Source organism: Biomphalaria glabrata, chromosome 14 (assembly GCF_947242115.1).
Source record: "Biomphalaria glabrata chromosome 14, xgBioGlab47.1, whole genome shotgun sequence".
In the NCBI taxonomy this organism is placed as follows: Eukaryota; Metazoa; Mollusca; class Gastropoda; family Planorbidae; genus Biomphalaria; species Biomphalaria glabrata.
Window position 1 is genome coordinate 7,375,801 of NC_074724.1, and position 14,531 is coordinate 7,390,331.

At 34.7% G+C, this 14,531-nt stretch overlaps 1 protein-coding gene across 1 annotated transcript; it reads right to left on the bottom strand.

Moving 5' to 3' along the window:
• Positions 1-357: 357 nt before the first annotated feature.
• LOC106053878 (uncharacterized) lies at positions 358-7,690 on the bottom strand. Its single transcript, XM_056011566.1, has 6 exons — positions 7,524-7,690; positions 6,379-6,554; positions 5,162-5,363; positions 2,697-2,987; positions 1,367-1,424; positions 358-854 (listed from the first exon to the last, which is right to left on the bottom strand). Exons 1-6 carry the CDS (start codon positions 7,675-7,677, stop codon positions 734-736), a joined length of 1,002 nt encoding a protein of 333 aa, XP_055867541.1. The 5' UTR covers positions 7,678-7,690; the 3' UTR covers positions 358-733.
• Positions 7,691-14,531: the final 6,841 nt, after the last annotated feature.

The window sequence follows — 14,531 nt, forward strand, 5'->3', positions numbered from 1 at the left end:
TATTTAAAGATGTCGTGACATTAAGATATGACATGCAGACTTTACATTTATAGAAAGCATTTTGAAGTGACTTTGGAACATTGTATTTCGACTTGTAATTTGATTTAGACCTGACGTTCAGACATGGATTTGAAATTATTCTCTTTTTGAATAGTGACAGACGTTAATACATATATATACTTATACATATATATATATATATGTATAAAGAGAGAGAGAGAGAGACATTCTGAAAATGCAGGACATATGCACTCCCCCTTCCCCATAATGTTCAACATAAATATTCTGCCAGCGGCAAAATATCAATCTATATATTTTTTGTTACTTAAAGTACATGAAGACTAAAGTAGAGCTAATCTTATTCTGGGTAATTAAACAATTTGCTAGTTGCGTATGAGTAATGAAATTGATATTTATTAATAAGATAAGATCCCTACATAACAATAAACTAATGAAAGTCAGACGACATAGAAATCAATGTCTTTTTTACTAGCCCCCATGATTGCAATGTGTAACAGTCAATCGCTGGGAGGTTATTTTTATTTGACATTTTCAAGAATCATATGTAAAGGGCTGGAAAGAAGAAATATCTTAACTGTTTTACCAGAGTACAGACAGTTATAAAAAAACAATAGTTCAAATGATCCCGGAAGATTTATCTCTCCTTGACTGGCAGCATTTAATTTTAACACATGTAATGTGTGCATTTAAAGACTCTCAAAAACATACTTAACTAAAAAGACATAGTCTTCATCAAACAACTGTATATTAAAACCATTTGAAAGAGGTAAGCCATACTTACTGAGCTTCTGCGGAAACAAACCCAAAACAGTATAATCATTGCCAAGGGATAGCTGCAAAAAAATTTGTTTGAATGGTAAGACAAGTTGTAACATATCTAATTCACCTGTAAATATATATGTTATAGAGTGGAGAATATGGATATTATACGAAAAGTGTAGGATATATTTAATTATTGGTAACTCATTATTGTGTTTGATATCTACAAGGGAAATAAATCTATCAGTTCTTACAGATATGGTTCTGTTTCTAGGGTTTAGTCCCTTTAATTGACTGTTAAAGCTATTTCTCCCATTATCATTCTCTGAGCAAGTTAATACTTTTAACAATTATTTATTATACCTAACAAGATATGAACCAATTAAAAAAAAAAAAAAAAAAAAATTAATTATTGAAAATACATTATTTTGTTTGCTGTGGCTTATAAGAAATAACTTTTATATTCTGTTGCGATATGTATAGTGAGGGTGGAACTATTACCCTTATTTAGAATATTTTTTAAAGGATTTTTATAGTTTGCTTGTTTGTACATGAAGTTAAAACTTTTTCTCTCGCACATACTTACAACATAGGAGCCAGAATGACGACAAAAGCTATTGCACTTCTTTCTTCGATGTGATGTGCTAGTGATACATGTATAAAAGTATTAGAGTATACATGATATATTATAATGAATAAAAAAAGGGAAGGTATGTGATTTGATTTTATAGAATATGTGATCAGATGTATTATGTTAGTTTTGTAGAGAAAGAAGGATGTTGATATATGATGTAATGTTGTGTGAGAGTAGGTTTCCTTTAGCGGATATGGAAGTGTGTGCTGCTGTATGTTATTTAATATGTTTGAATAAAGCCTGTGTGTGTGTTTTGTAAATCGGCTTTGTCGTTTATCTATTTCTAATTGTATGTATGATTAAATTAACAATAAGAATCTTCCTCATGCAAATATTGATGAATACCTGGATTTTTTGTCATGGTGTAGATCGTGGCTATTCAGGTCTCTGCTCGATAAAGTAGTATTGGCTTAATAATTGTTGTGAAGAGAAGGAATCGTTTGATCGTCTAAGAGATGAGCCGAAGGCTCTTCAAGCTCTAAGTTTGAAAAAAAAAACCTGTTTGAGCGTCAAAAAGTAAAAAAAAAAAAACCTGCGTGAACCGCAGTTCTGTCTGGAAGAGACCCAAGTCAATGCCTATATAAAGCATTGCTATTTCAGACAAAACTGGCCTCTGGACGCATGGGCTAGACATGGCCAAAGGACCGAGTTTACCGGGAGTCTCCGCCATCTTTCTATGTTCTACCAAGCTAACCGTGGGGTAACTCGCCATTCATGTAACGGTCCCTTGAGGAACGGCGCATGGATTATCGACAGGGTCGTGAGAGCTCTCTTTCAACTCCGTCCGTGCAATGGGTCCAATCTCGCGTACCCTTGGACACTCCCACAGGAGTTTTTTTTTTGCCATTCATTTAGCCTAGTTACTACCTCAAGTAGCCGTTTCCACCCGGGCGCCACGCTGAGGCAGAACAGCGTTCCCGGAAGAGAATGAACCTCAGGTGGTGCTAATTTCCCTAGATCCCTAGGAGTTCTTCGGCTGATGGAAGGCAGCTCGGGCTTTGCAAAATTGCGGGTTCTGACATCTGCATCTATTTCTCCATGGTTGCCTACAATATTCCCGAGATAGGTGAAGCTTTCCACCTCTTCAAGCGCCTCTCGTCGGACCCTAATGGTGTGTGTTGTTGGACGTCTTTCTCTTGAACACCTACTAGTTAATTATTCAAGAGTTCATGAAACACCTATTCGGGTCTCATGGGACACATCTGAGGTGTGGTGAATTATGTCCTATTCTTAGATTTATAATAAAGGGAATGAAGCTAATTGTAACGGTACGTATACTTACCTATTAGTACATGGTATGTATATATTTTTAGAACCTTGTTTCTGTTGCAGTTGTAGACCGTCAGAATAATGGACACATATCTAGGTTGGGGATAGCTAGCTTCAAATTGCAGTTTATCATCTGTTTCCAGCAAGGTAGGTGTGTCATTTAACCTGAGCTGTAGATGACATGATCCTACTAGACTTTGGCAAGTTGAGGAAATTTGTAGGACATTGTCGGAAAAGTTGAGGTAATTTTGGCTTTCTACATTTTGTTGGTTTATAACAACTGAAGCATTCACTGAATCATGTTCTGAAAAAAAAAAAACAATATACACATAATTTTATTATATTACTGAATTTGCGACGCTGGGTTAGACGCCTGTTTTTTGTATGACCGGCTGAAATATAAAAAAACTCTGGCTAGTTTACTATAAGCAGCAAAGCTTAGCTAAGTGCTATTGAGGACACTTGTCTTAACATGTCATGCTAATCACGGTCTTGGGATGGTTTAGAAAGGCCTGATTGGTAAATATTTATTTTTTTTTTATGAAAAGAAATAAGTGTGTAAAAATTTCAGCTTGATCCGATATTAGGTGTGGGAGAAATAAGGTGTACAGATATAGTGACAGATTGAGTTGATATCAGCTTTGTGAAAAACCACAGTACGGTTCAGTACAGCTCAACGGTTACACAGTTACAGTCATTAGACTCAATAAAGTATCACATTATTTTAAATTTGCGTTCCTATAGTTAGCTGTGTCATGTTGTTCAGTGCTAAAGTCATTTGTGCCATGACAGTTGGAGAAACTAAATCCCTGCACTTTTTCCTGTCAGCATCTGTTCTAATGAAGTTGTCAAATGACAGAACAGTTCATTCTCTTATGTTCTCCATCCATGTTTGGACGACCCTTTCTTCGTACTACTTCCACTGTATCTTAAAGAATAACTTTTGATAGTCACGCGGCTTCACCTTTATTTTCACCAATCCCTTAGTCTGTTGGACCGTTAGGGCACCACTCAAGATTTATCGACTATATTTCTCCATTCCTTCTCGTCTTTTGCCTTGGATAGAACCTCTTTTTAATTTATATATAGGTAGTCCTCGACTTACGACGGTGTTCCGTTCCTACGCGGCGTAAACCGAATTTCGACCTAAGTCAGATCATATATTCATACAGAGTACTGTAGCATAATAACAGTACTGTACTGTACTGCAAACACCTGTTCTAATACATAATTATCAATAAAAACAGTAAAATATTGTGCAGAAAAGTAATTTTAATAATGAAATACTGTACTGTACTATACAGTACTGTAAGTGCTGTAACAGTAATAAACAGTGTACTGTAATAAACAAAAAAAAACAATGCCAAAGAGAGAACAAGCTTATTGAGAGGAAGCTACAGAACTTGCCGGAGATACTGGGGCAGGTGAGTCAAGAGGGGCAGGTGAGTCAAGAGGGGCAGGTGAGGTAGAGGGTACAAGTACAGGCTCTGTTAGAGGCCTGTCTACCTTCTTGAAGTACTGCTGCAGGCTCTGTTGCAGGCCTGTCTACCTTCTTGAAGTACTGCTGCAGGCTCTGTTGCAGGCCTGTCTACCTTCTTGAAGTACTGCTGCAGGCTCTGTTGCAGGCCTGTCTACCTTCTTGAAGTACTGCTGCAGGCTCTGCTGCAGGCCTGTCTACCTTCTTGAAGTACTGCTGCAGGTTACTTTGGAAGGAGACCATCTTCTTCTCCTCCAAGATCTCCTTGTAACACCTTGTAACAGTTGCTGCTAAAGCATTATTAATGACTCTTCGGAGGTAGTAGGCCTTGAATGTAGCAATGACTCCTTGGTCCGTAGGCTGTATTAGGGAAGTTGTATTAGGTGGAAGGTAAACCACCTTGATATTAGGGTTACAGCCATCGAGATGGGCAGGGTGTCCAGGGGCATTGTCCAGAATTAGCAACATATTAAAAGGAATATCCTTGGAGGTACAATAACGCTTCACACCTGGCACAAAATGGTTGATGAACCAGTCATCAAAAACTGCAATTGTCACCCATGCCTTCCTATTAGACTTCCAGATGACTGGTAGTCGTAACAGCGTCGTAACCATGAAACGACGTAAGTCGAGACCGTCGTAACCCGAGAGACCTGAGAGTTGTCAAGTTGATATTGTGTGATGTCATATATATATACATATCTATCACACAATATCAACTGGACAACTCTCAGGTCTCTATCACAGTTTCGGTGATTCACTCATTCAGGTCAACTAGGACGTAATCATCTTCTTTTTTTAAGTAACGTTTGTATTATATAAGATAAGATAACTAACTTATGTAAGAAAATCAGATTTTTATATATAAATTAATTAAATTTATATTTATATATATTTAGATATATATATATATATATATAGATAGATAGATAGATAGATAGATAGATAGATAGATAGATAGATGGATAGATAGATAGATAGATAGATATGTAAGTGTTTACCGTAAATACCAGGCAGATCAACTTCATAAGAATCTTTGATCTCTTTATTATTTAATAGTTTGCCGCTAATCTTTCCAAAACTTAAATCTGTTGTAGCTTTCAAAGTAACGGCGATACTGAATACATTGTCTTGTTCAGTGACATCGTAAGAACAGCCCTCGGTCGTATGGTTGGACTTTAACTCAATCTCACAAAATAAGTACTATAGATAAAAAGGATATGTTTACATTAAGCAAAATGAAATGAAAACATAGATTTTTTTAACCATAATCTTCAAATACAAAAACACAACCTATTAAAATACTCAGAAAGACACAAAGATAAAGGCACATTTCTTGTTCCATATGCTAGGACATATTTCTACAAATACTTCTACTTTTTCTTGGTGACAACATAGATTATTTGACGGAATTATTCATGATAATCAACAAGAAAAATATTTTTTTTAAAGACATTACCTATTTATATACTTATTGATCGATTATTTAGATATAAATAACTAATAAATGTAAGATTTTTTTAAATAAAAGGAACATTATTCAACCGGCCCAACCCCCACCCTCTAGGTGAAAACAATTTATGGTTAAGCGAATGTATAAATATAATACACCTTATAATCCTCTAATGATAGGCCTTTAGATCTTATAATCCTCTGATGATAGGCCTTTAGATCTTATAATCCTCTAATGATAGGCCTTTAGATCTTATAATCCTCTGATGATAGGCCTTTAGATCTTATAATCCTCTAATGATAGGCCTTTAGATCTTATAATCCTCTGATGATAGGCCTTTAGATCTTATAATCCTCTAATGATAGGCCTTTAGATCTTATAATCCTCTAATGATAGGCCTTTAGATCTTAGAAGCCGATGCGCAAAATGTTTCTATTAAACTCTTTACTAATATAACACTACAAGCAGAAGTACCCGATGACGTTAAAGATAAATATTTGGAGGTTCTCAAGCCAAATTAAAATTTCTTTCTTTTGTTTTTTTTTTTTACTTTGAAAAATTTGAAAGGTCAAACTAGAGTTTTCCCACTGCGACCGACGTGCTTGAAAATCTTATCCCAACAATATACAGCAAATCATTAGAGCCAATTTCAAGATCCGTGTCCTGGTTTTGCTTATCCAAACGTTTCCACCCAGAAAGGTTTGTCTCCACGAAGATGCGAGTTGAATAGAGGTATTGTAAAAATACTTGTTGTTAACAACATACCTGATTAGATTGGAAATGCTTGTGGATGATAATTTGTATAGTGGTATCTGAATACCCGTTGACTTTTGCCTCGCCTCGGATATATATAGTCTCATCTTGAACAAAACCATTACAGGTAGATGTGTTCTCATTTGACTTTTGTATAGGAAAGAACTTAATATAGTGGCCACTGGTTCCTAGAAATAAAAAAAAAGTTTAAAATCATTTTTTTGTTTTTAATCGATCAAATTTTAATGAGAATGCACCTACATGCACACAAAATAAAATCTGACAGACGTACCTTGAGAAAAAAGTCCAGTATGGAATTGGCACCGAAGGCGCCATTATCCCACTGATTGCTTGGCTTGTAAAAACACTTCTGATAATAAATTGAACACTTACAATACTTTGTCTTTGAATTTTATTATTGAAAAACATGCTGTAGAAAGTCTAGATACGCAGACCCATATATCATCTACTTATTTAGCAACACGAATGGTAGGCAACACCATTGTTCGCCAGAGGTCGATCAAGTTCTTTTTTCTACATCTTCGTCTGTCTACGGTGCTAGTCTCCTTGAGGCCTTAATGACCTAATATTATGAGACTCAGGGACTTAAAGATTTACTGAGAAAAAAAAATAATTGTGAATAAAATGAATAAATAAATTGATCTCTTCGATACGAGTGCAAAAATGTTGGCTTGTTTTGTTCAATACTTTACTTGCTTCGGATGTCCATTCAGAGTTTAAGATAATCTCCTTCCTAGTCCAAACCTTTCACAGGACGACGGGGGATGGCAGTGGGCTGGGTATAAACCCAGGTAATTCCAATGACAGTCGAGGCGCATACCGCTGACCAGGCAACAACGAGGATTAAGAAAAGTACTGTGTTTGACTTGACAACGAAGGTCAAGGCCTGACCTTTTTTATACAAACTTTATTTAAACATCTTATTATTTTTAATATTTTTATGTATCTAATTACTCCTTATATAATTAGTTGTAATATTAGTTTTCATATTATTAATTATATCATTATGACACTTTTTTTTTTCAGGTTTATTCTATGTTTAAGAGAGAGTACTAAGCATAGGATTGCATAAGAATAAATATATGAATATACACTGAAGCTTATATATAAATGTCGAGGCATATAGGCCTATTTACCAATAGTAAATCCAAATAGAATATACACAATGAATAAGACTTTCAAGGCATCCATTGTTCCTATCCTAGTTTTATAAGTTGAACTGTAAATGCTGTAATTAAAACATTTAATTCTATTGATCTTTAATGCAGCTAAAATTACAGATTTCATCATAACTATAAAAGGAGTGAATAGTTATATAGATTGAGGGTTTTCCCGATATATTCTGGCAAAGTCATTACAATAATGGGAAAAACATTTGGAATTCAATTATAAAGAGCTCACAGCTCAGCAGCAATAAAGCTGGCTAGAAGAAGAAGAAGAATTTAATTATAAAGGTAGTCCTCGACTTACGACGGTGTTCCGTTCCTACGCGGCGACGTAAACCGAATTTCGACGTAAGTCGATCATACATTCATACAGAGTACTGTAGCATAATAACAGTACTGTACTGTACCGATTCTAATAGATCTGGCGTCATGCCTGTGGAATCCCGCCACCAGGTAAGAGGGAGGGCTCTCCGCCTCGAAGGAACCCACACAAACGAGCTGGTGGTTCTTCTATCTCTGCCTGTGGAGCCAGGAGCAGGGATTAAGAATGTAAAAACACTTCAAGACCAAAAGTATAAAAATCCTAACCAGTGAAATCTGCTCATGTGCAGTGTAACCAGATAATGCTTACCATCCATCCATCCATCCATCCATCCATCCCAGTGGCGCTACAGTCCATGGAGGACTTAGGCCTGCTTCAACACATTCTTCCATTCAGATCTCTCCTGGGCCTTTCGTCTCCACGCCCTAACCCCAAACTGATGCAGATCTGCTTCCACATCATCAATCCATCGCATTCGGGGTCTGCCTTTGGGTCGCCTGCCTTTTGGTTATGATAATGCAGACCATGTCCCGTACAAGACACTGGCCCCAAAACAGATTAAAAGAAATAAAACCATATGGAGAGCTCCCTGATTTGGAAACCACTGCGCAGTTCATCTCATGTATTGGTCATCTGAACGTCCAACATAAAAATGAGATCGAAGAAGAAGAAGAAGGAAACAAGAAACAGGTAGCCTATCTGAAACGAATATTGACTTATAACTATTCTAATAATTAGCCACATAAAATTACTAGATTTTTCTTAAATATATGTTAGAATAACTATGACGTTACAAGCTGTGATATTGGACTCAATCACAAGATTTTCAGTAACTATTACTTTTATCAATGAGTCACGAGAGGTTTAGCTGCTGGATCTATTGAGTTTTACTTAAGTATTAGACTGGCTGGAAGAGAAAGAATGTGTCAAAGTATACTAGTTGTTTGATTGTGTGGCCGCATTGTCATCACAAATAAATATTCTTTAGGCGTAGTTTTGAAGGCGCATCAAGGTCTATAATTTATAATAGCTTGAAAGCACCGGTTCAATCGCTTGCCAAGAGGATTCAATCGTATGAGATTAATGTATTTCTGCACGTTAACAATCTGTAAAAAAAAACAACATCTCGTCCATGTAGTCAATATGTTGTAATTTAAGTAAATATAAGCTAGCATTTACAAATAACTAGTAACATACAAAAAAAGTTTAAAAAGTTGATACGTTTCTAATAAAGTGCTTGCTCACTCTCAATAACTAGTACAAAAAAATAACCTACCACTATATAGTATCTTATATATTACAGACGATAAAAGAAGATAGTTATGTCTTACGCACTTCATGTGTGTGTCAATCTAGTCATGCATGTACTGAGTATTTCATTAGGTTTTGTTTTTCTATTTTTAAAATTATGGTTAAGTGTTTTATTTATTATAGCTACTTTATAGTCTTCTGTCCTGAAGGTGTCTCTAGGTTTGGGGATTTTACTAATGGTCTTACTCTAATCGAATTGGAATATTCGTTGTTTTTTTTTTTTTTTTTTTTTTAAACTCACTGCTCTATTTTGTATTAGTTCTAGACTCTTCATATTTTCTTGAGTTTAGGGAACTAAAACCAAGAATGCATATTCTATTATGGCCTACTAAAGTTAAAAAGCATTATTGTTTTATGTTATTGGTTGATTTTTTTAAATTTTTTTTATCCCCCGCCCTAAAGACTCCTGGTAAAGCCCATGTAGAAATCTACTCAAAGTTTTTCTATCTTAGAAAGTTTAAAAAATTTAACATCGACAAAACAATAATTAAACTTTTTTTATACAGCAATTATCAGCAGTCTAATTAACTTTGTCATCACCTGTTCGTATGGTAATACTTTACTGGCACAAAGACTAAGACTAAATAGACTAATTAAAAAAGCATCGTATATCACTCGAAAATAGCTAACGTTTCTAGAAGAGCTTTTTCTTGAAAGATGCCTTTCCAAAACACTCACGATACTTAATAAATAACCTGCACCCATTACATAAGATCTAAACGAAGTGGTCGTCTACTTTCCATTAGGACTTAAAACAGAAAGATTTAAAAACTCCTTCATCCCACTTTCGGTCAGAGTGTTAAAGGTCATTTGTCGTCATCGAGAAGTACATAGAAGTCTAATTTATTAAGCGCTGGCTCTGAGTGTGTATGTGTTTCGTGTGTGAATGTTGTTCGTATTTTCATCTAAACTGTTATTGTACAGTAGTTACGCTGAGGTTGTCAATTGTAGTCAAACTGAATTTCCATTTTATTGGGTCAATAAAAATTATCTTATCTCTTTTATTATCTTATCTTCTAGTTTGGTGATATTGATACAGACTAGGAAACATTAAAAACAATAGTCTAGAATAGTATACTGGATCTAGTTAGTAATATAGTTTTTTATAGACATAGTTAAAGAAATAGTTTTGATATTGTGTATTAAAAAAAAAAAAGTATAGTGTCATATACAAATGTATATTGTCACAGACTCTAGCAGTACAGCTAGTGAACTCGACGTAAAATGCTTTGCGTAGTTTTTCTAACCCTCTGGAATTTATGAAACGTCTTTATTGAATATCGTATTAAATAAAGACCACATTTAATTTTAGGATGATTATATTTAAAAAAAATTATTACGATCAAACCAAATTTTTTAATTATTGGCCAATTAAGAAGTATTTTTCCCCAAAGATATACATAAACTATCAAATTTCTAGGAAAATCATTAAACCGTTTTCAAAATCCCGAGTCCACTCAGGTAGATGCTAAACAAGTTCCAAACATGAATTCGCAAGAAAATAAGAGAAGTTGTAAAGGCTAAACAAATACTCTGTCAATAAATGGGAGAGCGGTCCTGCTTTTCTGGCACACATTCAAAAAGTTAAGGCTCTTTACTCTCTACTTTGGTCTCTCTCACGAAATATCATGCTGATAACTTGTGTACCTCGTTCTTGAAAAGAGAATATGGAGACCCTTTGTCCACAACAGATGACACATGGCCAGTTTACTGCCAAAGGAATTACAGTATAACTCAAATATCACGAGGATCTACAAACCCTGACTTGTGACAACCAAAATCCTGACTTGTAACAACCACCTGACTTGTGACAACCAAAGCCCTGACTTGTGACAACCAAAACCCTGACTTGTGACAACCAAAGCCCTGACTTGTGACAACCAAAACCCTGACTTGTGACAACCAAAACCCTGACTTGCGACAACCAAAGCCCTGACTTGTGACAACCAAAATCCTGACTTGTGACAACCAAAACCCTGACTTGTGACAACCAAAACCCTGACTTGTGACAACCAAAGCCCTGACTTGTGACAACCAAAATCCTGACTTGTAACAACCAAAACCCTGACTTGTGACAACCAAAACCCTGACTTGTGACAACCAAAGCACTAACTTGTTACAACCAAAACCCTGACTTGTGACAACCAAAACCCTGATTTGTGACAACCAAAACCCTGACTTGTGACAACCAAAGCCCTGACTTGTGACAACCAAAATCCTGACTTGTAACAACCAAAACACTGTCTTGTGACAACCAAAACCCTGACTTGTGACAACCAAAACCCCAACTTGTGACAACCAAAACTCTGACTTGTGACAACCAAAACCCTGACTTGTGACAACCAAAACCCTAACTTGTGACAACCAAAGCACTAACTAGTGACAACCAAAACCCTGACTTGTGACAACCGCAACCCCTACTTGTGACAACCAAAACCCCAACTTGTGACAACCAAAACTCTGACTTGTGACAACCAAAACCCTGACTTGTGACAACCGCAACCCCTACTTGTGACAACCACAACGCTGACTTTAAATGGGTCGTATTTTTCATAGCCACCACCCGGCTTGTGATAACCACTACAGATTTAATGAGCTTGAAAATGAGTTGTGCCTACATAAAGTTGCGAGTTACTAAACTTAAAACACTATCGAGTTGTTTTTTTTTGACTAATTCCAATTGAAAATATAAGTGTCTCTAGATGTCTGTTCAAGATTTCAAGTACTGCAATGAACATTAGTCATAGTGAAAGTTTTTATTGATATCCTTTAACAGCACACTTAAAAAGCTGGTAATGTATACAGTCATTTATGAAATATTTAGTTCACTTATAATACAAATGAATATTTTTCATGAACTTTTAGTACTAGTGATTAAGAAGGACAATAAATATATATTTTTAAAAATTTAAACTTCCTATTTATCAACACAGTTTAAACTATTTAGTTTTATTAGTACTCATTTTATTATATTCCTAAATGAAAATTGTTGCAAAGTTTGAAGTATATGAAAAACAAAAAGTTTGAAATTAAAAAAAAAAGTGTAACAATTAGCACCAATCGCCAGCATGTTATCGAGGAGAAACCTTGGTACTCTGATGTATTTAGTGTCTTTTAAAATTACGGTAAAGATTTCATTACCTGGTAAGCGACTCATTCTTCATTATTTTGTTATGTTATTATGTCTATCTATCTATCTATCTATCTATCTATCTATCTATCTATCTATCTATCTATCTTTTTATCTATATTTTTATCTTTTTATCTATTTATCTATCTATCTATCTATCTATCTATCTATCTATCTATTATTGTTTTTCTGGGTGACCCGACAAAATATTGTTTAGAAATACTTTTGATATTTAAAATAAGAATAGAAGAAATGTTTTTTTTCTATATTTTAATGTTATCATTATTTTTCAGTCATTTAACCGGCAACACTTTAGCTATATTAAAATATAAATATGCAAACATTATGAATGAAATTATAATAAGCTAGAATGAATAATTTCTAAATATAGTATTTAATAATATTCCAAAATTGCGTTTCAAAAACACGCGAAGATACTTCTATACTAGTCAGATTTACACACAAACAGCAAAAAATTTTTCACAAACTTAACTCTTTTTCTCCGTAATTATTTACCACATTCTGGCGGAATCAACGTTGGTATCGTCAGTTAGGAGAGAAAGAGTTAAAGTGTATGCAATATCACGTAAAAAGCCCATCAGTGGATTGTTCTCACACTTTGGCAATACAGCTGCAAGACGTCTGTTAAGTAAGAGGTACATTACAACTTTGTCGGGGAACCGTTTTTCTGTCGTATAATGATTTAGTCATTTACTTTAGTCTTTTAATTTCATACCTATATATTTAGTTTGTTTTCTTTTTTAGCCCAAAGATAAAATCAAATGACATCTTCTGTCTGGTCAAATTCTTTTACACCGATCAAGCTGAAACGTTGCATAAATATTTATAGTCGATGACAACACATGAAATAAATAAAAAAAAAAATTCAATTAGTTAATCAATTTGTCATTATTAATAAATTAATTTTGTAAATTATGGAGAATGCAATAAGCTTACGAAACATAAGCTCAAATTAGCTCAGACGCAATAGTGACCTGGAGTACTTAATACATTATTAGAGATAACAACTGCATGATGCAAACTAAATTATTATATCTTTTTATAATTTTGTAATGATTGTTCACCAGATGCTTCCATTGAGGTAATGCCATACAGCCAGTATGATAGTATTACATCATGTGCAAGTGGTCTTATTCTTGGTAAGGATAAATTAGTAGTTTATGGTAGAATCACGTTGAGTGCTGTTTTTCAAAAAGGGTATGTTGAGATTATCATCGGACTGAACAGAGTAAGTTAATCTTGTATTTGTTTTTATCTTACGCTTATTAATCGGGTATTATGGAGTGCGTGTGTGTGTGTTGATATGGTGACGGTGTGAAGAGGTTAGCGATTGTTTGTGAATGATGCAACCTAGGAGGCATTTGCGTCACTTGGTCTTAGTTACGGTGGGAAGCGTGGTTAAGAGGCTAACTGCAGTTGAACTTGGCTTGCCTAGGCTAGAAGGGGGTTCGATATAAATAATAAATATAAATTTAGTTTTGTTCACATAAGGAAGTTATTCAAGCTATTTGAACTTTTATTAGTTTAGTTTAGTTGTCTACCAGAAATTTAATACCATAGGTCATCGATCAGTTGACATCTCCAGCAATAGGGACTAGTTATACACATAAAAAAATATATAATTATGTAAAAAATTAAAAATAAAAGTAGTTTGTCATAAAAACAACACCTTATAGTATGGTGCCGGTGTTGGGCCATCTACAACATGCCTCGATACTTTTAAAATCATGTGGTAGTTTACCGTTAGTAATGATCGCAAAAAAAATATATATATTCTTAATTCAGCCCATTATACAATTCTTACGTTCAGTAATACTTTCAAATGTATTTGACTTAATTAGTGTCAGGGTTGGCTTACAAAACTTAGCTTGTTTGCCAGGGTACTCTGACACTCAATATACACAATCTTACTAATAATGACTAACTGATGAACTGTTAACAAAGTCAATATAAATCTAACTATTTATATATATATAGGCCCCTATTTAGATATAGATATATTTATTTATATATAATATAACATTCAAGAAAATATTCAGCACCAAAGTCAAACTCAGCATCCTTGTCACCACATCCTCAACACCCCAGACAACAAATGACACAACATTAGCTCACAGCTGGTTCTAATGCGGGCCCAAGCTACAGTCCCATCACTAACTCCCAGTATTGGCGTAAACAGACAAAGTGTTTATAA

Coding starts and splice junctions, on each gene's coding strand:
- LOC106053878 (XM_056011566.1), bottom strand. CDS start 7,677: ATGATGAAATCTGTAATTTTAGCTGCATTAAAGATCAATAGAATTAAA. Junction 1,425..2,696: donor TACATACCATGTACTAATAG/GTAAGTATACGT, acceptor ATGTATCACTAG/CACATCACATCGAAGAAAGA. Junction 855..1,366: donor GTCATTCTGGCTCCTATGTT/GTAAGTATGTGC, acceptor ATTTTTTTGCAG/CTATCCCTTGGCAATGATTA.